This window comes from Glandiceps talaboti, chromosome 1 (assembly GCF_964340395.1).
Source record: "Glandiceps talaboti chromosome 1, keGlaTala1.1, whole genome shotgun sequence".
Classification (NCBI taxonomy): domain Eukaryota; kingdom Metazoa; phylum Hemichordata; class Enteropneusta; family Spengelidae; genus Glandiceps; species Glandiceps talaboti.
Window position 1 is genome coordinate 210,724 of NC_135549.1, and position 27,119 is coordinate 237,842.

General features: G+C 37.1%; 1 protein-coding gene across 1 annotated transcript; it reads right to left on the reverse strand.

The window, feature by feature from the left end:
• On the reverse strand, nucleotides 1-27,119 carry LOC144442741 (aminopeptidase N-like). Its single transcript, XM_078132116.1, has 17 exons — nucleotides 26,506-27,119; nucleotides 21,128-21,425; nucleotides 20,726-20,846; nucleotides 19,333-19,490; nucleotides 18,429-18,542; nucleotides 17,862-17,999; nucleotides 16,652-16,783; nucleotides 15,367-15,545; nucleotides 12,645-12,733; nucleotides 12,054-12,187; nucleotides 11,708-11,911; nucleotides 8,597-8,685; nucleotides 6,896-7,009; nucleotides 3,071-3,232; nucleotides 1,185-1,322; nucleotides 647-719; nucleotides 1-156 (listed from the first exon to the last, which is right to left on the reverse strand). The coding sequence occupies exons 1-17, from the start codon at nucleotides 27,117-27,119 to the stop codon at nucleotides 1-3; spliced, it is 2,913 nt and encodes a 970-aa protein (XP_077988242.1).

Consider the following 27,119-nt stretch of genomic DNA (forward strand, 5'->3'; position numbering starts at 1 on the left):
TTATATTCTGATAGTAACGTCTGAAAGAAAGTTTTTGATGTCCTCCATATTTCTATCCATCCAATCAATGTTGGTCTGTACTTTGTCTACAGCCTCATAGAACTTCACCGCTTCCTCACCTGGCATATCGTGATGGGCTTCACCAAAGGAATTCAGCTGCAATTTACAAACGAAGGATATACAACAACACACATGTCAAATAAGCATTCATAAAAACAGACGAACGAACGAAACGGACAAGCCAGTCAGCCAGACAGACAGACAGACAGACAGACAGACAGACAGACAGACAGACAGACAGACAGACAGACAGACAGAGAAGACAAGACAAGGCGATAGGCTGACAGACTGAGCAACGTTTACATTTGAGATATGGAATACGAACTTGGAATACCATACCATTCGTTCTCATGGATGATGTCTACAGAGTAGTATGACGTAGTTATGTCAATAATCTAATTTCAAACTATCATGGCTTATCGAGTACAAGACATATCGTGACAACGACATACAGAATATATCGATTCGGCCAAGCCATCGTGATGTCAACGATGTCAGTTTCAAATTACAAGGCCACTGGCACTTACCTGAAAGATATACTAATGCATATATTACATTACAAGAACATATATTGACGTATTCTTACCGCGGCTAATTCAGCATATGTATTCATACCATCGGCAAAGCTCCAAATAATGCTATACGCACCATCATCGTATCTGCAAAATAGAACATATACTGAATGCTGAACGAATTTAAACTGTGTGCAGTCATTCAAAACGAAGTGTAATCGTCCTTAATTTGTAATGAATTATACTATACTACTAATAAACTAAATTAATGAGATGCGACGACTAGGGAGCGAGGCATTGAAATTCAGGATGTAAAATCTATCAGTTCATGACCCCCATGATCTATTCCGAATCACTAAGATCAATTGCCTAAAGTCTGTTCTTATGAGTAATCAAAGGTGTCATCAATCCATCTTTCAAATTGTGTTTGGGCTCATCAATCTGGAACAGCCGGGGAGGAAAGCTCCATACTGTCATTAATATCGCAAGCCAAGATTAATATTACTTCAGAATGTTACATTATTAAAGACCAAGAAGGGGACTATTAGCATTCTTGATATCATTGCACTCAGTTTTATGACATACACATCACAATAACAGCCTTCGTCCTACCTGGTATATAGATCATCAAAATTATCCATTGTAAATTGCCATGCTAGATTAAAACCGAGTCCTGAACCACTTCTGACGTAGCCTATAGTTGTACTAGCGGATAAACCACTTCCAGTATCCATTGACTTCTCCATATATCTATTATATGAAATTGTGATATATGCATATTGAAGCTGTCCTAGAGATATACATATTTTTACGGGAAGGGTCCCAGTATCGGGAGTTTTTATATAATATTTATTGCGTTACAAGGCCACCAGTCCATTAGCACAAGGTGTACCTATAAGTGAAAAAATAGCGCCAATGGAGTTGAAGCACAACTGTGCAGTTTTTAAAAGTGTTTACCCACAAGCTGATCCATGCTAGGCATAGGTGTTCATTTGCTGAATGATTATCCAGTTACCTATCCAACCCTGTTGTTATATTTGCAATATATGCGATCATTTGGCTGCTGCTATGGGCGTGGCCATGTTGCTAGACATATTTGTATACATTCTTTGAATGTTCGTTCACTTGTCTATGAATCCTTGGTGTTATCTTTGCAACATACATGCTCATTTGGTTGTTGATATGGGCATGGTCATGTTGCTAGATATATGTGCATACATTTTATGAATGTTCGTTCACTTGTGTGTGAATCCCTGATGTTATCTTTGCAATATACATGATCATTTGGCTGTTGCTATGGGCGTGGTCTTGTTGCTAGGCACATTTACATAATTCTTTTAAATGATCATTCATTTGTCTATTAATCCTTGTTATTTTTGCAATATATGTGAACATTTGGATGTTGCTATGGGCGTGTTCTTGTTGCTAGGAACATTTACGTACATTTTTGAATGTTTATTCCCTTGTCTATTATTCCCTGTCATCTTTGTGAAATGCACCGCTGTTTGGCTGTTGCTCCGGGCGTGGTCATGGTTGGTAGGGATATTTGTATACGTTTTATTAATGTGTACTCACTCGCCTACCAGATGATGTTATTTAACCAAAATATACTGACATTTTGTTGTTCCTAAAGGTGTGGTCGTGGTTGCTAGGGCCAATTGTGTCAAACTGTTTTGAAATCTTCAGGATAACACTTCTAGAAACATTTCACCGAGTACCAATCTCATAGACCAAGTACTGCTTGAGATGGAAGTTTTTGACCAAATTCACATATTTACACCTAATTGGCATATCACTGATGAGAAATGCTTAATATTTCTTCATCTCCACACCACCAGATGCATCCCATTAAACTGCCCGGTAGTTTAGGAATTAAAGATGTTTGATCAAAAAGACACATTTTTAGCCCTAATTTGCATATCATGTTGGGATCATCACGTCGTGAATAATGCTTAATCTACACATACCCAAGAATGTTCCTACCACATTTCAGTAGTTTTTTGACAAAAAAATCGCATTTCTTGACCCAAATCACACACCAGTGGTAAGATCATTTTGAATTGAACAATTTCCCAAATAGGCACCCAAGGTTATACACCTACCAAATATCATCGCAATTGGTCTAGCGGTTTTTGACTTTTGACTGGTTGTTTACACCCACAAACACACACACACACACACACACACACACACACACACACACACACACAAACAAACAAACAAACAAACACAAACACACACACACACACACACACAAACAAACACAAACAAACACACATACACTTTGCCATGCCTATAGCACTACTGAACCTTATCAGTTCAGTTGCGCTGAAAACTACATGGTAATGGGGTGGGTTGCCTAATATACAAATAGAGAATACATTTATTTAAAGTTATTTACAAAATCCTAAGACGCAATGAAAATCATGTTCTGAACAACCCAAATCAATACAAACATTATTAATTTCAAGTTATCAATAATCTATTTCCTACCGTACCCAAGTAGTGTGTATGGATCCCTGCTACAACCCATTGCTGATCGTAATGTACTCCCTTCATCACTGTCTGTAGACTGGCGGTTGTATGCAAATTCCCACTCTAAATAGCTGCCATGACGTACAGCAGTACAATAAGCAGCGCTTCTCATGTTTGGATCAATTCTAGTGGTCAGAAAGATTCGACAGTTACAAAAATAACGAAATCTTATAACTACATGTACAGTGAATACATTCCAAACGAAATTCCGATGTGTATGGTGTGTACAGTGAAAATCATATATTAAAGTGACCAAATAATAATAGCTCACGCATACAGCCGCAAAGCGGTCTCGTACTGGCTCAATGACAAGTAGGCATGTGTATCCTATATACTATGCGATAAATACGATGATTTTTTGTTGGTTTTTACTCAAAGCTGTATTGAGGATAATTCATTCAGGCGCAATAACTACGCATGCGCATTGTATATACTATGCGCACTGTCCACGTGGAGGGTGCTATCTACAATATCATAGTGAGGCATCGGTCACAAATGAATTTACCCTGTGCAACCTAAGGGAGCGATCAGTTTTTACGGTGGGGGGGGTGGTAAATCAGGGGGGGCACCTCAATTTGGGACTCAAAGAAGGGGGTCATCATTTTTACAAAGTGATCAAAGGGGGATCACCTTCTTTTCAACAACAACGAAATCATGAACCACCCAGCTGTACTTAAATTACCATACAACAAATGTATGTGCATACAATAAACCATAAACAATGGCTATAAATATACATTCAATATAACATAAACTATTTGACTTTTGATACATCCCAAGCATATGACATGGATTCATAACATTGCATAGCAGGCGGGGCACCACTTGAAATGATTTAACTTTTGAAAACCTAAATTTGTGATACTTTTATGATATAAGTAAGTTGTGTTTTACTTCGAATAGTGCTCTAAATGGCCTCCAAAAGGTGTTCATTTTTCAAAAAGCTGTTACTATGGGGCGGGGGGGGGAACACCCCCTCCCAACCCCCAACCCCCACACTTGTATAGCAGGCGCGCATGCATGTAGTGTGCACTTCTCCCCATACTTTTTCCAGTTATTTCCCTACTTGAAACTTACTGACACCCTTAGGTTTACAATTATATTAATTTCGAATATTGTACTTTATAATTAGCTGAATTAATCTATAATGGTAATAGTTCACTCGATCTAAGAGATATCCTAGAACTTCAAGTTTGGTACTAAACCATGAATATTTTGCATGTCCATGAACAAACAATCATACTTCTCATAGGGTTCCTGTCTAAAGAGCTTTATACATGTGAAGCAATGGATTTTGGATAGCAATTTACCAGATACACTTAAAATTACTGTAAATGTAAGAAGCAAAATTAAATATGCAGTGTGCTGTATTGTGCTTTGAGAATATAGAGTGTCTTTTTGCAAGAACAAGAAGAATGTTTCTTGTCAACAGATGCCGAGGGGGGGTCAGTGTGTTTTTGTATTTGTCAGAGGGGGGTTGGATTGTTTTGTGGATGAATCACAGAAGGGTCACTATTTTTAAGTACAACACGAACAAGAAGTTACCGGCCCACCCCTGGACGTAAAATCTGATCGTTCCCTAATGGGCTTAGCCTAGTTAAGATATTAATAATAATAATTAAGTAAATATTATAGAGTAATAATAATAATAATAATAATAATAATAATAATAATAATAATAATAATAATACAATAATAACTTTATTGGAACATATAAATGCAATGGAAATTGGTGTAGTTTTGTAGATAAAAGACAAGTTAAAAGAAAACCACATAAAACTGGTAAGAATATAAACTAAGATAAAATGGTCGACATGAATTAAGAGCAGTGACAACTTTCATCTACAATAATGGTAAAATAAAGAATTAAAACATTATGCATTGTTTAGTGTGTGTATGGCAGTGGGGGTAAAAAGTGTTACAGAAACGATTAGTCCGTGATTTAATTGTTCTATACCATGACCCTGATGGCAGTAATTCAAACATATTGTGTGCAGGGTGAAATTCATCGTTGATTATTGATTTTGATTTCCTCATGGCGCGAGCAATAAAGAGTGACTGTAGGGAAATATTACACTTTTTGTCATATAACCTTAGCATTTGGGTGTTTGAGACACACACAATTCTTGTTCGAAACACACACAATCCTGGTCAAAAGACCTTAGCATTTGCCGTTTTGTGCAACAATTTACTCTAAAACAGGACACATCAAAAGATGCGTCAGTTCCAGGCGACAAAACAAACACTCCAGTCGAAACCACACCAACTTGTGTCTGCATCAACTCTCATTGACGGAACCCTTGATGTCTTCTGTTTTAGAGTAAATTGTTGCAGAAAACAACCAAATGCTAAGGTCTTATGACCAGAATTGAGGTGTTCGAAACACACTGAATCCTGGTCATAAGAGTTTAGCATTTGGGCATTTTCTGCAACAATTTACTCTAAAACAGCACATATCAAAGGGCCGTCAACACGGATTGACAGTTCGGGTAGTCTACAGGACGGGTGTTTTCGGTGACCAACACCCCGTACAATTCTGACTCTCCGACGCGTCGCGACGCGGCCCCGGCAGTGGCAGTCGTTCGATCATGGATTGGTGGGTACCCCGGCTTGTTAGCGAAATTTCATATGTACCCCTTTTCCAGTTAATATTTCAATGAAAAAGAACCCCCCCCTTTTTTTTATATAGTGAATCTGGGAGAAAATCACTTCAAAAACCACAGAGAGAGAGAGAGAGAGAGAGAGAGAGAGAGAGAGAGAGAGAGAGAGAGAGAGAGAGAGAGAGAGAGAGAGAGAGAGAGAGAGAGAGAGAGAGAGAGAGAGAGAGAGAGAGAGAGAGAGAGAGAGAGAGAGAGAGAAATGGGGCATCGTACCCATATTCTCGGAGGGTGATCTGATAAAGTATCCCCTTTTTACGATTCCATGGACCTAGATGGCCGAAGAGATGCGAAGCATCCATTGGACCGCGACCAAGAAAATTGTGATATTGCGATTCTGAAGAGTCACTTTCACGGTAGTCATGCTCGCAGACGGTGTACGCGGTTCGCTCAAGGGACGACTTACTCCGTATGCAAGCAGGACTGCTATCACGGCAGAGTCGAGTACCATCTAATTTGGATGAAGAATTATTTAAGTTTGAGCGTATCATACACCACTTTTTAAAATTTGATGTAGACACTGGACGTACGTACTCTACGAAAAGACACAGCGAGAGAGGGGTGAAAAAGGAGACACGAGAAACATCAGTGGAAAGCGGGATGGTCACCGAAAACACTGGACACCGCGTAGTAGACGTCCACTGACTGCTCTAGCGCTCTCTTCAACGTTGAAAGCGGAGTTAATGTCAACAATTTACTCTGTTCGACAGACCAGAAGTTAGTGTGTCTTAGACACCACACGAAATTGTAACAGTGTGTAAAGCAGGATGCTTTGAAGAAGTCACCTCCGACTAACGCATCTTTTGATGTGTTCTGTGTTAGAGTAAATTGTAGCATAAAACGTCAAATGCTAAGGTCTTATGACCAGGATTCAGTGTGTCTCAAACAAGGATTGTGTGTGTCTCAAACAAGAATTGTGTGCGTCTCAAACACCCAAATGCTAAGGTTATATGACAAAAAGTGTAGTTACCTGTTACAGTTTACACCTAGCAGTGTACATCGACATGACATTTAATATTCTATAGTCATTAAACACACATACATGATATGTTGAGGTTGGACTTAACACCAGAACGTGTGTAAATATGTATAATTTGAATTCACTACATACATGTATTTCTACAAACTTACGGATGCTCGCCGTCAGGGTTGGCCATCCATTCATGATACAGTGCCGTTGCATTACCAACACACTCTGCATGGTTGTAGTGGCAAGCAGTTCTTAGTGTTGTCAGTTGTCTGTAGCTTGAACAGATCATAATATATTTTCATTTTACACGCACACGCACACACACACACACACACACACACACACACACACACACATTTCTTCTATTCTTTCATTTTTAGGGGATGCGTGTCTGCGTGTCTGTGTGTCTGTGCGTGTGCACGCACGCTGAAATGTGCACATATTTGTTGAATGTAGTCATACTCAGTCAACGGAAAAAAGATCATATTTTCAACGTATCTAAGGTGTATGTCATCAACCCACAATGGATGTTTTAAGAGAATTGCCATCAGTCAAGGTACTGTGATATATCAGATTGTATGAAATATAGCACCAATGGCATTGTAGTACAACTGTATAATTGATTTAATATTTGCATACATCTTTTGAATGGTCATTTATTTGTCTATTAATCCCTGTTATCTTTACAACATAAGTGATCATTTTGCTGCTGCTATGGATGTGGTCTTTTTGCCAGGTACATTTACATACATTTTGAATGTTTGATCAATTGTCTATTAATACATATTGTTATCTTTGCAATATACCTGATCATTTGACTGTTGCTATGGGCGTGGTCCCTTTGCTAGGTACATTTGCATACATTTTTTGAATGTCTGTTCACTTGTCTACAACTCCCTGTTGTTATCTTTGTGAAATACACTACCGTTTGTCTGTTGCTATTGGCGTGGTCATTGTTGCTAGGTATATTTGCTGGCAATTGTGAACGTTTACTCACTTGCCTACCAGATGATGTTATTTAACCAAAATATACAGCCATATGGTTGTTGCTATGAGCGTGGTCAATGTTGCTAGGGCCAAAATGTTTTACAGAAAATCTGCAGAATAACACTTCTAGAAATATCTCACCAAGTGTTTTTCTCATTGACAAAGTACTTTCTGAGATTTAAGTTTTATGACCAAAATTCACATTTTTACACCTAATTTGCATATCACTCATGATATCATTATATGCTTAATATTTCTTCACCTATACACCCCACATGCATCCCATCAAATTTCAGTCCAATCTGCTGAGTAGTTTTTGAATTAAAGTTTTGACCAAAAAGACACACTTTCAGTCCTAATTTTCATATTACTAATGGGATCATCATGTAATGAACAAATCTAAATTAAAATACCCCTAAGAACATTCTCAACAAATTTCAGGCCAATTCTGCCCAGTAGTTTTTGAGTTTAAGCTTTTTGAACAAATATCATATTGTTTGACCCAAAACACACATCTCTGTAGCATGAATGAACCTGTTTTAATCATAGACACTATGATTTAATTCAGCTGTGCTAAAAAAAAGTGTTTCCAAGTAACTTCAAAGTTTAGGTTAATCTTGATGCCATTGACATTGAGATGTGAAGTAGCCCATAAAAGATTTGGTGATTTTATTGCATCAATAAAACAACAACCTTTCATTTATAAACTGAGCACACACCACAAATCACATTTTTGTATACATAACACACACCTCTGATGCGATCAGTTTCATTTGAACAGTTTCTCATCTACAAACCTGAAGTAAACACACAAAATACACCAACAGGCACACATACATCTAACACATACATTACTATCACATAAATGTACCTACTATTCTATTTCATTTCCTTCAGTGTAGGTGAAATCGAAGTCCCAACCAAGGTCATCATAACTTGGTGTTATCAAATACCGAAGATATTTCTAGAACGAAAAAACATATACACACACGCTGAACTATGTAATACATTATTCTGAAATGTTAAATATATCACATACACACGATATATGTCACACAATATTTACTTTAAATAAAGTTTGGCCCTAGGAAAAATAGTGCAAATGGCATTGTAACACAACTGTATTTTGTTGTTGCTGTGGGCATGGTCTTGTTGCTAGGTAAATTTACTTACAACTTTTGAATGTTTATTTGCTTGCCTATTAATTTTGGGATTATAGCATAGTCGTATAATCATGGTTAATGCCAGAGGGATGACTCCCTTCAACAGCATGGGCTGCTATCTGAAACCAAGTACTGGCACTGACATCCCATTACATTAATATATATATTCTAGCTAATGTCTTCACTCAACCTTTCACTGCTAAACTTCACACAGCATGCACTAGTACAATCACACATATGGTTAAACATTTCTACACAGACTTGGCCTGCCGCCCAGCTTATTCAGCCTGTCATATTGTATACATGATGTCACATAATGTCCGAGCTGACCAAAGAGGGGTAGTAAGACTCCTGTATGCTACAATTTTGGCTCTACCAGCATCCCTACAGATCGTCAGAAATCAGCAAACGATCCATCCACAGCACCGAATAACGCTACAAACGATAACATCATGATCAGCCAGGTTCGATTAGAAGCCATCATCCAAGCAAAGATTAGCACAGCCATATGTACAATACCAGGAATTATGCCATCGTCCATCTGTCAAGGCTAATCATCCCATATACAGGATTCACTGTCATTGTCTCCCGCTTGGGGGCTGGTCCAGAACACACCCGACCTATCCCACCATGCATCCATCCACATTCCAGAGCTCACTGCCTAATGACCCACACAGAACGGACAACGACAAAGTTCAACCCAGAAGTGCGCGGTCAAGCTCAAAAAGAATCATGCAAGCTGATGGGGGCGCAGAATCCATTTTTGATGTCAACATCTGATTCAACATGGCAGCACCAATAACACTGACACCATACTCACCATGACCACTCCGCTCTTAGCTACAGTTCCGCCAGCTCACCTCCACCTGCCATTCCTGGATCAATCTATGCTCAATTCTCTTGCGAACCCGAGTGAGTTTATCAAAATGTCAGACCTCCATCCGGATTTACTGAAGCCCAACAATAACAGTATAGCAAAAACATCTCTTTTGTCCAGGAATCCCAGGGCATCGTTACAATCACTTCACCGGTAAGAAAAAGATTATTATCACCGACTTTTGTATGTGGCCCTGGAATGCTTCACTGTCTTCACCGGTTATCGATCATTTTACTTCCCCAACATGCCAATGCCCCTCTTCAACTACCTACGCTACATGGCCTCCAAAGCACCTGCTTACAGGCCAAAGGCTTGGCTTGGCTACAACCATGCATTTTGCCAAGAGGCTGCCGACTACCCTAGTCTTCAAGAATGGTCCTTACCAAATGTCAACCTAGACATCAACCACTTAATACTGTCTCCCCACCTGCTACTGCCTTTGTGTTACATGCACGGAGAGGAAGGCAACCTCGCACACCAATGGCTGAGTCATGCTAACAATCTGTATACCTGTGAGAACCCAGAGCCGAAACCTAGCCAATCAACCATGCCACCTGTTTGCTGGGACTTCAACCAAGTGCCTAACGTCTCGTAAGCACAACAGAATGCACAATTCCTCTACATGCGGATCCCCTGATCACATTTTTGCAAGACACCAGGTCCACGAAGGCTTCTCAGCCCTTTTGCAAACAGGGCACTACCTCTTAGTGTAGTGCTCCCACATCGCGCCCATTACGCCTCTCAATGCCCATGAATTTGAAGAAAACCTTCACAATCACGCCAATAGAGACTGTGTCACATCACTGCTGTCAGACATAACTCACTGCATAGACCTCGACTTCATGGGACTCCACCACCCGCACAGTGTTCGCAATGCGAAATTAGCACTCGCACACCCCAATGTCATAACTGCAACCATCACCAAGGGACTCAATCGGCCTCTTCACTAACATGGCTGTTCGCTACAACACCTGCACATGGAGATTGTCCCCCTCCCCCTACTTTAATGGCACATCTCGTCTCTGAGTCATCATTTATTGTCATTAATCCCTGTTATTATCTTTACACCCTCAATTGGCTATTGCTATTGGTGCGGTCTTGTTGCTAGGCATATGTGCATACATTTTTAAAATCTTTACTCACTTACCAATCCATCCCTGTTGTTAGCTTTGTATTTGAATCATCATTTCAGTGTTGCTAAGGACATTTTCTTGCTTGCTAGGGCTAGTTTGATCAAAATCCATTGAACAACTGCAAAGTAACTCTCCAGAAACATCACCACGAAGATTCAGCCCTCATTCACCATACGATTTTCAAGATAAAAAAGACAACACCCCTACGGATGCCCTCACCAACTTTCAACCCAATCTGCTAACATTTTTAGTCCTAATTTGTATATTACTGATGGGATCTAAACACCCCTAAGAATGTTCCAGCCAAATCTGCTCAGTGGTTTTGATAAACAAGACACATTTTAAGCCCTAATTTTCATATCATGGATGGGATCACAATATGATGAACAATTCTTAATCTGAACACCATCCTACCAAATTTCAGACCAATCTGCCAAGTAGTTTTGGAGTTTAAATTTGTTGACCAAAACTCGCATTTTTGTACCAAAATCACACACCAGTGGTAAGATAATTTTTTATTTTAGCAATTTCCCAACTAGACACCAAGGTTATACACCCATCAAATATCATGTCAGTTTGTTTTAGCGTTTTTTTTTACTTTTAAGTTGTTTACCCACAAACACACACACACACACACACACACACACACACACTTTGCCATGTCAATAGCACTACTGAACTTTATCAGTTCTGTTGTGCTAAAAATCAGTACTTTAATTGTGGCTAGCTAGCCTAGAACCCATACTACATAGCAGGGAAACATGTTCAGGCTTCTTAAACGACAGCTTCTACACACTTTCTCTTTCTACTCACCTCGAACATTCCATACGTTGATGTTCTCCACAACATGAAAACTATGTAAAAATGGGCATTATAAACTGTGTCCCATGGCCGATATTGATCCTCATGACGTAAGTACTCCATCAACTCCAAAGCAATCACGTGATCTAGATGATGTGACTGTCCCAGATGGAGCGCATCGTCCAGAAGGTGAGATCGACTGCGAATTGGAATAACCTTTCAAAATAGAAGCGGGAAAACTAAATGGTGGTAAATTAAATAGTGGTATGGTGGTATGAAACAATCTCTCAAGAACCAACAATAACCATCAAATTCAATGTTTAGATACCATACTAAACTTGTATACTACGGTTCTCACCTCAAAGGAATCATTCAGTTGCTTGCTTAACCTTCTCCAGTTCTCAACATCATAGTTAACTCGTATATATGCTGTCTGATTAATGTTTGTCAAGTACCAATCACCATCCTGTATTCCGTTTAATTCTAGACTAGCTGGACACAAACAAACACACACACAAGCATATAAATGGACCGGTAAAGAAACAATATCCAAAGTAAGTTAGTTAAATAATGTGAATTGTGTGATTTTACAGCACAATATTGACTTACTCATATTTGGAAAAAATAACCATATTTTTAAGATAGTTCCAATTCACTCATTTTATGAATTCACAGACTTTTAGGCCTATTAAATGAGCGCTTCAAAGGAAAGCGGGCTATTTGATTGATGAAGTGTCCTATACCCTCTACTAATACACTAGTTAGTCCAAGCAAGTCCTCCTCATTTTAATACAAGAAAGCATTTCATCTTGATTTGTCTAGCAGACGGACGTGGTTTTTTTGTACAATACAGATATACTTTCATACAAGTTGCTACAATGTCACATTTCACTTCAAAAGGTTAACAAGGTCATCGATTCTGTAACTGAAATAAACACTTGTATCTTACCAGATGCTTTATTCATCCATTCAAAGCTAGGAGTATCGAAATCTTGTTCACTTTTATGGGTGTAAGACAATGGAATGTACCATTTGTATCTGGATAAAAGAAAAGAATATGTGTGATAAATGTCTATGCACTCTTTGTTCACATGAAACTATTCCATAAAACTTGTCATAAAGCCAGATGTAAACTGAATGCCTACTGTAAGGGCAAAACCATAGATTTCTTGTTCCTATACATGTACACATTGTTGGAATGCAAAATTCTGAGTTATAGCTATTATACATTTTATAATCGTTTAGTACTAATAACAGTATATTTATGTACAGACAGACTCAAGCGGTGGTCAGATTTGAAAGCTGAGACGACAATGGAAGGATGAATAGTATTGTGCACTCCTCTAATTTCCATATATATAACATTGTATGCTTTACACAACTGTCATTCAAAGAAAACAATAAAAAATAGCGCTAATGGCGTTGTAGCACAACTGTATTTGTCTGGTGCTATGGGCGTGGTCTTGATACTATGGATATTTGCATACATTTTCGGAATCTTTTTTAACTTCCCACTTTTCATCTTTGCAATATAAACCATTATTTAGTTGTTGCTATGGGCGTGGTCCTGTTGCTAGGCATATTTGCATACATATTTTGAAGCTTTATTCACGTACCTACCCATTCCTGGTGTTATCTTTGTAATATGCATCGTCATTTCACTGTTGTTAAGGGCTTGGTATGATTGCTGGGGCCAATTGTGTCAAAACGTTTTCATCAATAACTGCAGAATAATACCCCCAACAATAACTGCAGAATAATACCCCCAACAATAACTGCAAAATAATACCTCCAGAAGTATCCAACCCCATTCACCACACTGTTTCAAAATATGTTTCTTTTACCAAAATTGATATTTTGTTTACGTAATTTGCACACTGCTGATGGGATCATCACATTGTGAATACAACTTCATCGATACACCCCTAGATGCGACCCCCCCCCCCCCCATTAAATTTAAACACCCTGAAGAACGTTCCAACCAACTTTCAGCATAATCTGCCTAGTGGTTTTGGAATTAAAGGTTTCTGACCAAAAAGACACATTTAGACCTAATTTACATATAACTGATGGGATCATTATGTCACCATGTCATGAACAATTCTTAATCTGAATAGCACTAAGAACATTCCCATCCGTTCCCATCAAATTTCAATTTTGGAATTATACATTTTTGCCCAAAATGTTATTTACACACACATCCACACACACACACACACACACACACACACACACACACACACACACACACACACGCAGCCACTTTGCCATGCCTATACTACTACTGAACCTTATCAGTTCAGTTGTTTTCATCACACATGTACACACACGTGTGCACATACATACATACATACATACATACATACATACATACATACATACATACATACACACACATTCATGCATGCATACATACATACATACATACATACATACATACATACATACATACATACATACATACATACATACATATTGTAGTAATATATCTAACAAGCAGTCATCAGAGATGACTCATCCCCCGTAATGGATGTTTACAGAGAATTACCACAAGTCATGGTAGTGTGATGTATTAGATTGTATGAAATGTAGTGCCAATGGCGTTGTAGCATAACTGTATAATTGATTGAATATTTGCATACATTTTTTTAATGTTTATTTATTTGTCTATTAATCCCTATTATCTCTACAATATAAGTGATCATTTGGCTGTTGCTATGGGTGTGGTCTTTTTGCTAGGTACATTTACATACATTTTTGAATGTGTATTCAATTTTCTATTAATACATATCATATCTTTGCAATATACCCAATCATTTGGCTGGTGTGGTCCTGTTGCTAGGCACATTTGCATACATTTCTTGAAAGTTTATTCAATTGTCTATTAATCACTGTTGTTATCTTTGCGATATGCATGATCATTTGGCTGTTGCTATAGGCGTGGTCATGTTGCTAGGTACATTTGCATACTTTTTTGAATGTTTGTTCACTTATCTAAAAGATCCCTGTTATCTTTGTGAAAAACACCGCCATTTGGCTGTTGCTATGGGCGTAGTCATGGTTGCTAAGGATATTTGCATACATGTTTTGAATGTTTACTCACCACTAAGTGCGTGGTCATTGTTGCTAGGGCCAAAATGTTTTACAGAAAATCTGCAGAATAACACTTATAGTAACATATGACCTTATCTTACTCGCACTGACAAACTACTTACTGAGATTTAAGTTTTTGATCAAAATACACCCCCAGATGCATCCCCATCACATTTCAGTCCAATATGCTCAGGAGTTTTTGAAGTAAAGACTTTTGACCAAAAAGACACATTTTTAGTATCATGTCATGACCGAATCTAAATTAACATGCCCCTAGAAACATTCCCACCAAATTTCAGGCCAATCTGCCCAATAGTTGTGGCGTTTAAGTTTTTTGACCAAAAATCACATTTTCTTACCCTAAAGTGGCTCTAAGTCGGCTAAATTGCATCATATCCCAAAGCAAATTGACGTGCCTATGTAAGTCATAGTTCATTATCCTTTTACTAAGTTTGAAAGACATCGGTCTATGAATGTCTAAGAAATGACTCTGTATGCATGCAGGGACGGACGGACCCCAATCTATAAGCCCCCATCCGGACTACGTCTGGCGGGGGCTAAAATTGACCTATTCGTACCCATGATTGGTATACTCATCATCCTGTGGCTCATCAAATGGATAGAGCAGATAATGTTCTTGATCAGCTGTTACTTTGGTACGATCCACACTGTCTCTATTGACTGTCACCACAGGAAAACCCATTTGCAGAGACCATGTATCCATAATCAGCTTCATATTGTAAGTATTACCTGGGGTCTAAACATACAAAAATTAACTGTTACTTGTTTACAATTGATGTAAACAACCGTATTTAAATTGAATGCTTGAGGTCAAACCATAGGTTATTGCACACGTTGTCGGAATGCATTCTTATGAAGATATAGCCTAATTACTGTAATTCATTAGATATGCACATTAACCATAACATAACAACTATACCAATAGTCTTTATAGGATATGTGTGCTTCGTTATTGTTGGTATCAGTGCCAATCTGATTAAAATCCGATGTAGATGTAGGCTAATCGTTCATTGCTATTTTACCTTCGTTATTTTGACTGAATTGACCTTCTTGGTACATGTTTACATTTTTTAGCCTGATCGCCTCCTCTACGTCTGAACTGGCGCACATGCAAACGAATTTCTGCTCAGTGAGACACACAGCCAATCAGGTTGCGTCTTACTTGTCATGAGCATACATGTACGCATTGAATATCAACAAACATCAACAAACATTGAATACCAACAGGAAGTCCAGTAATTGAGTAAACATTCAAAACATGTATGCAAATCCGGTTGTTTACATCAATTGTAAACAAGTAACAGTTAATGCTTATTGATGTAGCTTATAGTTTGTAATGAGAAATTTCCATAATTAATGATTTTCGGTAATTAAGCTATATCTAATGAATGCAAGCTTTGAAATTTCGCAAAATCTGGTACATATATTAACAATAGTAAGCATGAATGTCCTATATAGTCTGTTTAGTTTTAATGAGTAATTTGCATAATTTATGGATTTTTGTAATTAGGCTACATTTTAAAAATGCACATTTCAAATGTAAAATTCAATATAATTTGCTACAGAATCAACCATAACAAAAGCACACATATCCTATAAAGCCTGTTAGCATAGTTTTTATTTTTAATTATTAATGTGCATAATTAATAATTTTCGGTGATTAGGCTATGTCTTAATAAGAATGCATTCCAACAATGTGTGTGGGAGCAAAGACCTATAGTTTGCCCTTACGGGGGCATTCGGTGTAAATCTGGTTATCTGATAAATGTGTTTATTAAAACTCGGTGCCAAAATCTGAATACAATGGTTTTCAATACTAGTACTGATATAGAATGTACTAACATCTGTCATGGACTGCCATAGATCATCAGTATGTGCATTGTCGAATAGATAGTCGTTGAGATATTTCCTGAAACATTCCAACAACAAATCCTCTCCAAGGAAACCTTTCATCATCATGATTAGAGCAGCACCCTGTGAATACAAAAGACATCAAAAATGTTAGTTTAGTAACACTGCAGTCTCCAACTGCTCGACCTTGTAAGTTTATGGCGGTGATCTTTGGGGCCCATTCTCGTCGATACGACTTTCACAAATCGTGCCAAGATAAGTCGCCAGTAATTATTTCCCCCGTGCTAGTCGCTATGGCAACAGGTGTGACCTACTTTTAAAACAACCTTTTAATATCCATGAACTAAGACATCGATTACGTGACTCATCAAAGTTCACGGATTAGAAGTTGAAATCTAGCATATAATAAAAGCTGAACTAACGGCGAACCAGCTAACTGTGATTAAATAATTATAGGATATCATGATTGTTCCAATCTATACATGCTTGTGTATGCAATTCATCGAAATATATATTCTTCTGAATAAAAAGATTGAGCAAGCAGGATCTCTGAGGTAACACCGACACACTGTGTTACAAAACAATTAATCTTATTTCATTATAATTATCAGTGCCTTCCAAGGTGTAAGTATTTATTTTGATATGTGTACATTTGGCATGGTGGTATATTGAATGTGAATGGGTTTATTATGATAATAATAATAATAAAAGTAATGTTGGTTTTCATATAGCGCCTTCCCACTCTGTGTTCAAAGCGCATTACTATTATTACCCCTGGCACGGATCTATAGCGGTACAACGGCCCGTTATACTTCCTCAACTCCCTGGGGAGCATACAATCCAATTGCAGCCTCTATAAAGCATTCACAATGCAACATCTATCCTACTAGGTCGTATGAAAATCGTAATAGAAATATTTTAAATTTAACCTTTGGGGTTTTTAACAAGGTATCGAAAGCGTACGTTATAAAATGTTTGTGTTGAATGTGATAATTTCTTAAAAGAGATCCCCGTTTATAATGTTTGGCTTGTCATGTCCTGCTTTCAACTCACTCAGAAAATCACTGATGGGATAACCTCATTCCAGTGTTTAGGTGGATAATAGTCATTTTTGTTACCCTTGCCATGAAATTTAGAAATAATTGATTTACTTAAACAAAAGTTCATGTTTACTTAATCTTATTTGAAATTCAAAGTTTACCTTTTCATACGAAATTCTATCAAAAAGACTTCTTATATCATCGTACCAGCCTACAGGGGTCACCATAGGTCTCGAGGTACCAACTTGGTCAACCGCCATCGCACGATAAGTCTCATCTTCCAGAAAAATTTGATCAAACTGCAAAATTGAGAAAGGGTAGGTAAAATAATAATCAATATGCCACTACATTCATTTAGAAGTAGAGACTTTTGTGGTTCAGAATGAAGCCGCCGAGATTTTCAAAAGCTCAGGAAGCATATTACTAGAAATATCCATCTAAGTTCATCTTTGTCGGCAGTCCCTTTTAGCACAGCCGCTAATGGAATAAAAGCACCCATACAAATCATGAAAACGCACTGAATAATGCATACTTTTCATTTTAGTCATGTTGTCGTTAAGATTAATCTTTGGCAAAAACTGAGTATTTTCACTGTCGGGTAATAATCTTAGTGAAAGGTTAAGGATACATAGTGTTATCTGATCAATGTTGACTCGCGTGAATTCATTATTGAATGTGTTATACCTCGATTGAAGCATTCATTTCTGATGGCTACTGATGCTACTTACAAATTCATACTGGGGCTCCGAATAGTCTGCAGAGGCATGCTGGAAGTAGCTTGCAAACCCCTCGTTTAACCATATATGGTCCCACCATTCCATAGTAACATAGTTACCAAACCACTGTTATACATTCAATCATAAAAGAATAAAATAGAAAAGAATTACAAGTCATTATACGTGTTCGTCTACAAGAAATCTACAGGATAAAGAAGGAATTATTAATAACAGTAAGAGAGAAAGCAACCGACATGCTTACATGTTGGGGCAGGGATATATGAGATAAAACTAATTGTGTCGTTACCATGAAAACCATAGCAATTGCATACACGTGGATTCAGAGTACGTTAACTTACACGACCAACGACAGAATTGGGTCGTTGATGTATCGATGCGCCGAGCCCCCCCCCCCCCCAGCCCCCTTGATAAAAAGGGTTTCAACATCTATGATGGTATTCTTACGAATATATTGAAAGATCTTCGTGTGAAACAAACCTGAAGACACAAAATTGCTCCCTTAATGAATTTATAACTGTTACTTGAATGTGGTTTTTCCATTTGACAGTCCACTTGAGTTCATGATAAGAGCTACATTGATTTGGTAAACTGTACTGACATGTTTGACACTGTATATCAAGCTGAGATAACTCTTCGTGACATCACTATCAATATCCAGACAGGGCGTCGTCAGTAGAACGATAATTTCACCATACGTTCGAAGTCACACCCTAGATTTTAAGGTTACAATGACCCCGCTTGTTCGTTGATAAAGTTATCACTCACTTATCACATAAATTTGTTATACGTGTATTTAGAGATAAATTAGCACAAATTCATTATATGTTTTATTAAGTGAATAACTGTGACAAAATATTAAAAAGCGAAAAATTAATTGACACGGAGCAAGTCTCACCTGGTGGAGGAGTTCGTGTCCCACGATCATGGCGACACCTTTCTTTGTAGCCGGCGTTTTCAAATCGCCGATAGGATACAACATTCTACTTTCTCGGTATAATACTAAACCCCAGTTTTCCATTGCACCTGGTGCAAAGTCAGTCAGTGCAACGAAGTCTGAAAATGATTACAAAATGTCTATGAACCTACTCACAAGCAAGGAATTTGTTGAGTATTAAATGCTTAGCACATCATGACACATAACTCCAAATTGCAATCGATGTACGTTTGCTCATTTCTTCCCTTTTCCATAAATAGTGCAATATTTGAAGTACTTTGTTATTTCTACCTATAAGGCTACTATTCTGTATAGTCTACGTAACTACATAGCAAGTACTGTCATGCCCTCGAAAAAGGTTATACCACCATGATAATACGAAACGCCATGTTATGTTTTACTTTCAGCTCCATCGACCAAGTACTCTTTGAGATGTAAGTGTTGTACTAAAATTCACATGTTTACAACTTATTGCTGATGAGATTACATACAAAGTTCCATGTAATGTAGTACATATATCAACCACAATAATGCGCATCTGTCCTATGATTCGTTTGTAGACATAGCTTTTACTTTTAATAGGTAATTTCAATAATTAATAATTTACAGTAATAAGCTATATCTTAAGAATGCATACATCAAATTCCATATAATTTGGCACTTACATAACAACGCACACATATCTGATAAAAGCAGTTAGCACATTTTTTTTAGTTTTAACGAGTAATTTGCATAATTAAATATTTCGGTAATTAAGCTTTATCTTAATAATGAAAGCTTCAAATTTGATATACTTTGATACATAGATCAACCATACCAATGAACACATGTTCTATGAAGTTTATTGATATAGTTTTTACTTTTAATGAGTCATTTGAATTTGATTTTCAGTTATTAAGTTATATCTTAAGAATACACACTTCAAATTCCATACAATTTGGCACATACGTATAACAAAGCACACATATCGTCTAAAGCATGTTGGTATAGTTGTTTAATTATATTCGGTAATTAGGCTATATCTTAAGAATGCAAACTTCAAATTTCATTTAATATGGTAAATCCGTCAATCATAACAAATCATACATGTTTGATGTGTTGATATAACGTTTAAATTATTTTCCATTGTGATGGGTAATTTGCATACATAATCATTTTGATAACTTAAATTTCAGATAATTTAGTACATGCATTGATGGTAAAGAAGTGCGTGTGTCATTTAAAGCTTGATGATGTAATTTATAAGTTAATGGTTAATTTGCATAATTTTCCAAGTAAGTGGTACATCATCTATAATAGCTATGGGAGGCATTCAGTTTAAATCTAGTCAGATTTGATCTAGACATCGACTCACCCATCTTTGGAAGATCATAGTCTATACCAAATGTGTCTTCAAAGTACTTAAGTTGTTCTATTCCAACATTCAGGGAGTATTCAGTGGCTTCGATAGCTGACGGACGACTCCAAGCTCTAAACTAAAAATACAAAGAGACCATTTGCTACAATTTGAAGATTGTGTCTCTTGGCATCATTATTCACTTTTTGTTTTCTTTTTATTAAACGTGCTCCATAATACTCACACACAAAACAAACACAAATATATAAATATATGATGCCTACTTTAATGATTCGAGTAATGGAGTCAAATGATAAATACCTTTTTATGCTAGAGTGTCAAGCGCAAATGTATTTGACTTCCAAACACTTAGTTGTGTTTCTTTTCCTTTTCCATAATTAGAAACTTTAAGGTTCATACCTGATAGCCCTTATCTGCTTCGTTTTCTTTGCAAACAAACTCTCCAAATGCATAGCAGTTTAAATACGTGGACATTTTTACAGTTGTATTGAAATGTGTTTCTATCCAAATGTCACTGTCTTCGTTCAAAGTTACATTTTCTTTGATTGGCATATTTGATAGCGCTATTCTCTGATACGTCACTCCCATGTCCCGGTGTACAAGAATTGTATCGAAGGTTGCCTTCAACTGTGGCTCGTCGAAACAGGGGAAAGCATCACGAGCTCGTGTTGGTTCGAAATGGGACGCGGCAAATGGACTAAAAGAAATGAAACATAAAGAGAGCGAAGAAAGTTACATTATATTTAAAAAATCTCTTTCGAGGCTGGCCTGGTTTTAAAAGGAAAGAATACCTTGTGAATTCACTATGTTTAATAAAAAATTGTCGTATAGGCCTTGCTAGGCAACTTCTGTTAAATGTGTTATTGACTTTTTATATTGTTATTGTAATTCTCTGAAATAGAATATTGCTGCCTAGGCGCATCATAAAAATAACGAATATTCGATTTCTTGGTAGTGGTACGATCGAAACCAGAACTTCCGCTCCATGCGCTTCATATGCAGAGCGTGAGAATAAGTCGACCTTCTTGTTCTGCTTTGACCCTCTAGCATGTGGTAAAGTGCTACTGCAGGTACCGAGAATTGTATAACAACTAAGAAGTACAAGTGACTGAAACCAACGCCATTCACTATATTTAACATCCAAGTTTTCATTAGACATAATGAATTCACCAGGCATCCTTTCCCATTAATAAAGTTGAGGAAAGTGAGTCATTTCCCAGCGTCCAGAAATTTAATTAACTTGTGGGGCCTGGTATCCAGAGTCAGGTGTCTATGTTTCATACTCAACTGAATACGTCAATATTAACGATATTATCGATTTTTATTATATTCTGATAGAAATATTCTGAGACATATCTCGGGAAACAAATGACTGTGCTTTTTACCCTCACTGTCACCAGACTATTATCCTTTGCATGCATGTATTTACATATTGGACATAAATATTCCTATTTCATAATAGTATTTCGGTAGTACAAAAAGTAAACAGATGTGAAGAATTCTTCTGGTGCATTGTCGCAATCTAAAATAATCTACAAGAACGTAAAACAGGTATATTCAGAAAGGACCACACCCTTCAAATTCTCTCTGAAGGTATATACAACACTCACAAACAAACACACATTCATATATATTATACGTATTATATACACGAGTATAAAGGTGGCCTCAGAATCAGATTCATATTGGAAGACAATATAAGGCCAGTCTCATATTGAGCCTCACGTTCAGTCTCATATTGGAAAAATCACGATAATACCAGAAGAAGAGCATACATGATTATGTATGTATGGAGTGGAGTACAGTGGACTGGAGTGGACTTGACTTACATACATGTATGTATGTATGTATGTATGTATGTATGTATGTATGTATGTATGTATGTGCGTGCTTGCGTGTGTGGATGGATGGCTGGATGTATCTATGTATGTATCTATCTATGTATGTATCTATCTGTGTATCTATTTATCTATCTATGCATGTATGCATGTATGAATGTATGTATGCATGTATGCATGTATTTACTTATGTATGTATGTATATATGTATGTATCAGTTATGTCCATTTCAGGAATTTGTAAGGTTTCTGGTGATGAGAAAGCATTGAGGTTAAAGGAAGAAGAAATCATTTTCCGTCTCGGAACGCTGGAACCCCTTGGAATTAATAGATTATTCTCGTCATTCCCAATCTAATCAGGGTATTTTTTAAATTTCAGGCGTATTCTATTGGGTTCTATTTGGTGAGTGCGAATATTAGAACTTTTCCCACGTATAACCGTTTATATATCACGCGCGGTTCCATTATATTCAGAAATGTTCAGGTTTTAACCTAACATTTCTGTATCTCGCCGATTTTTCCTTTGAAAAAGAATATTTATTCGAAACGTCGGATTTAACAGCTATTTATACGGACTGATTTATTAGTTCCATATGCATTTCTTTATATATGTATGTATGTATGTATGTATGTATGTATGTATGTATGTATGTATGTATGTATGTATGTATGTATGTATGTATGTATGTATGCATGCATGCATGCATGCATGCATGCATGTAAAGAAATGCATAAGGAATGAGTGAGTGAGTGAGTGAGTGAGTGAGTGAGTGAGTGAGTGAGTGAGTGAGTGAGTGGAGACAGTCCGAATAAATAGTAATCAGACGTTTCGAATAAATATTATTTTCAAGGAATTCAAGGCGAGACATAATAGGTAAACACCTGATTATATCTCAAAATACATATGTATGTATATATATGTATGTATGTATGTATGTATGTATGTATGTATGTATGTATGTGCGTGCGTGCGTGCGTGCGTGCGTACGTATGCATGTATGTATGTATGTATGTATGTATGTATGTATGTATGTATGTATGTATGTATGTATCTATCTATCTATCTATCTATGTATCTATCTATCTATCTATCTATCTATCTATGTAATGTATGTATCTATGTATCTATGTATCTGTGTATTGTTTGTTTGTATGTATGTATGTATGTATGTATGTATGTATGTATGTATCTATCTATCTATCTATATAGCTATCTATCTATGTGTACCTATCTATCTATCTATCTATCTATCTGTCTGTCTGTCTATCTATCTACCTATCTATCTATCTATCTATCTATCTATCTATCTATCTATCTATCTATCTATCTATCTATCTATCTATCTATCTATCTATTGTATTGCTTTATTTTCACTAATACACTTACAGACGCTAAAGTTACCATAGTGAATGACATGACAAATAGCTCTAACATAGCTAATGAGACGTCTTGCCCCGCAACTCGATTAAACATTACCTCAATACAGTTTTAATTAAATAAATAAGTGAATACTATTACACTAAGCAAGAATATATTGAAAAACTTACAAATGTGAATATTAGTTGTATAACAATCGGGAAATTGTATTGATACATGCATTTAGAATAAATAAGCTATGTAGAAGTAAAAATACAAATTTATACGAACATGTAACGTTACGTAGTAATTTCCTCCTTTGAAAACAACTCTGGAACCACTGTTTTTGAGATCTGCTGGTAGTGAGTTCCAAAGTAGTAAGGCACCATTATAATTCAAAGTATGTTGACCTTGGATTAGCTTTGCTCTAGGAATGTAATAGTTTGAATTGCATACGTAACGCCTATCGTAAGAGTGCAATATTTGTTTGAAATAATCAGTATCACATCTTGCGTATAAATTAATGTTAATGATTTACATTTATATAGCTCGTAAATGTTCAAAATCTTATAACTAAAGATTGGATCTGAGTGTTCACAGCTATCTGAAAAATCTATTAGTCGCATTACCTTTTTCTGCAAGATAAAGATTGGTCAAAGTTTCAAAGTTGATTCATATGTATGTGCTTTGTTCAAGTTGCTGATATAAATTTTATTATAATGTATCACTGTGAATGACATAACCTGGCGGACTTCTTTTGTACTGACCAGAGACAGTTTGTTTTCCCTTTCTTCATCGTCGTACACCACAGCCTCTTTTACGGCATCGTCCAAGACATACCGCCAAAGAGATTGCGCAGTGCCGCGGAAGAAATAGCTCTGGTTTGCAAGAATGCCTTTCTTCGAATGAATGTAACAGGGTGAATTTATCATGTTTTACGAGTTGAGATTAATAGCTTTCTTCTTGGTTCATGGCAGACTTCGTCCAGTTGTACAACCTTCATCGCAGTTGCTCAGAACGACATTAGTAATCCGATGGAATGATATTTTAATCGTAGAGTTATGTATCTCCTGTAGCAATAATCACTTTTTTAAAAATCATTGCCATGTCTCCGATTTTACCTTCTTGTAGTTACCATGACGACGCTAACAATCGACGTTTATCATAAGTCACGGTTAGCACGGTATGACTTTCTATCGATGAGAAGTCGGGCATTTTAAACCGAATGGGGGCGGTGTTTTGGAGTTGAACGTGGGTTTTCTCAACTTGACCACTCTCCCCCAGGCTCTGATGACCAAAACCAAACTGATCCCCAAGTAAAGTCCACATTTTCCAAAATGACACACACACACACACACACACACACACACACACACACACATCTGTATATTTTAACAACATTTTAGATGTCGTATGGGATGTTACTATAACACCATATGAATATTGAATATTGTGATTGTAGTTAATGCAACTCTCTATTAAAATTAGTAATTACAAATGTAACAAATGTTGACAGAAAGCAACGGATACATAAACTGATTGCTGATAATGCTACCTATGGTACATATACCTGTCTGTGGTAGTATACACTGCAGTATATCATGGTGTAACAAAAATGTACAGAATCAAATACAACTGTGCAGTGTATTAATATCAATTGTACATTATTTTAAGTGTTTTATGGCGTGTATCTGTACATTCAGATGTAGCCAATACCATTCTACAATTTCAGTCAGAACAAGTTATCTTGAGAATGACAAATTGATTGAAACAGAAATGGCAAATTCAATCACCAGTTAAAACAGCCGTCAATGCCCAGTGGTGAATTTAATGAAAATAAAAGCTAACCCTAACCAACCTTACACACAACTAGCCACTCTTATATACTGTAAACCCAATACTAAATGTGTGAATATCTGACTTGCCATAGAAAATTTTGAAAAATTACAGTTGTTGAGGAGTAGCACTTATTTTGTCATTTTCAACGTGACGCCCCCCCCCCTTCCCACTTCAAGGGGTGTTTTCCAAAATGACCCCCCTCCTGTTGACTTTTTTTTTCAAAATGACAACCACCCCCCACCCCCACCCCGACGGGTTAAAAATGTCCGGCCCCTAATAACAGATCTACGCGCTTTATTATGTCAGTGTAAGCCGAATCATAACGTGGATTATTTTAAGCTATTATAGTATAGTATCAACTCGGGGAACGGTGCGCTGTATAGTGAACATCTTGCTCTTATGACATTTCTGAAATAAATTTGTCACTGACTTTCGACAAAATCGTAAAAATGTCAAAAAGGAAGTCGTAATTATGGCAAACGGGGAACTGAAGTATTGCAATAAAGGTCACAGGCTCTTTGAGATTCAACAGTTGTGTTTGCCCACAGCAACTTAGATTGTCGCGTTTACACTCTAAAAAACGCACGGTTTGAATGACGAGTCGTAAATCTCCACGGATATGGAAAAAAAAATGAAGAAAAAAGTGCAATTCTACTGCCTTGTAATATACTGTGATGTGAGTGTTAATATACACTGTGATGTGAGTGTTAATATATACTGTGATGCGAGTGTTAATGAACTTACACAGTTTTGCCATCTTCAATATATTCGCTGTAGTAAAATCCACGGATATCGGACTGGTCGATCGTACCACTAAAAGTCATATGAATGGTGTAGTTTGTTCCAGTTTGTAAGTCTTCGGTTGTGTGCATAATAAACCAGTTATACTTAGCATCTATGTCTTTACTCTCTACAGTAACAGCTTTACCATCCTGGTCTGTAATCCCCCAAGTAACGATCTCCATTTTGTCGTGGTGCACTTTAATTTCTCTAGTATTTTTCACACACGTGACGTACATCGTAACTTCTCCGTCCGTCGTCTTCCATTTCTCGGCATCCTTTCCCTCGTCTAAGTACGGGCGCAACTTTACCCGATAATGGTACGGCACTAAAGTGTCTGGTAGACGACCGTCAAAGTCCTCCTCGGGCTCAGGTTCATATATGGGATTTGGCATCGGGGAATCTGTAGGCTTGGGGACCGCGGTGTCTTCGCAGGACGACTGGGGGATGTAATATGCCATCAGTATAGCGGCAACAAGTATCAGTATAACTAGACAAGTGATCAAGATGGCTGAAGTCCTTGTTACAAAACAACCGTTCCTCTCCTTCTCTTTCGAATCAACTTCATAGTTGCTCAT

Coding starts and splice junctions, on each gene's coding strand:
- LOC144442741 (XM_078132116.1), bottom strand. CDS start 27,119: ATGAGCAACTATGAAGTTGATTCGAAAGAGAAGGAGAGGAACGGTTGT. Junction 11,912..12,053: donor AACTGAATGATTCCTTTGAG/GTGAGAACCGTA, acceptor CTATTTTGAAAG/GTTATTCCAATTCGCAGTCG. Junction 720..1,184: donor TTTGATGATCTATATACCAG/GTAGGACGAAGG, acceptor TCTATTTTGCAG/ATACGATGATGGTGCGTATA.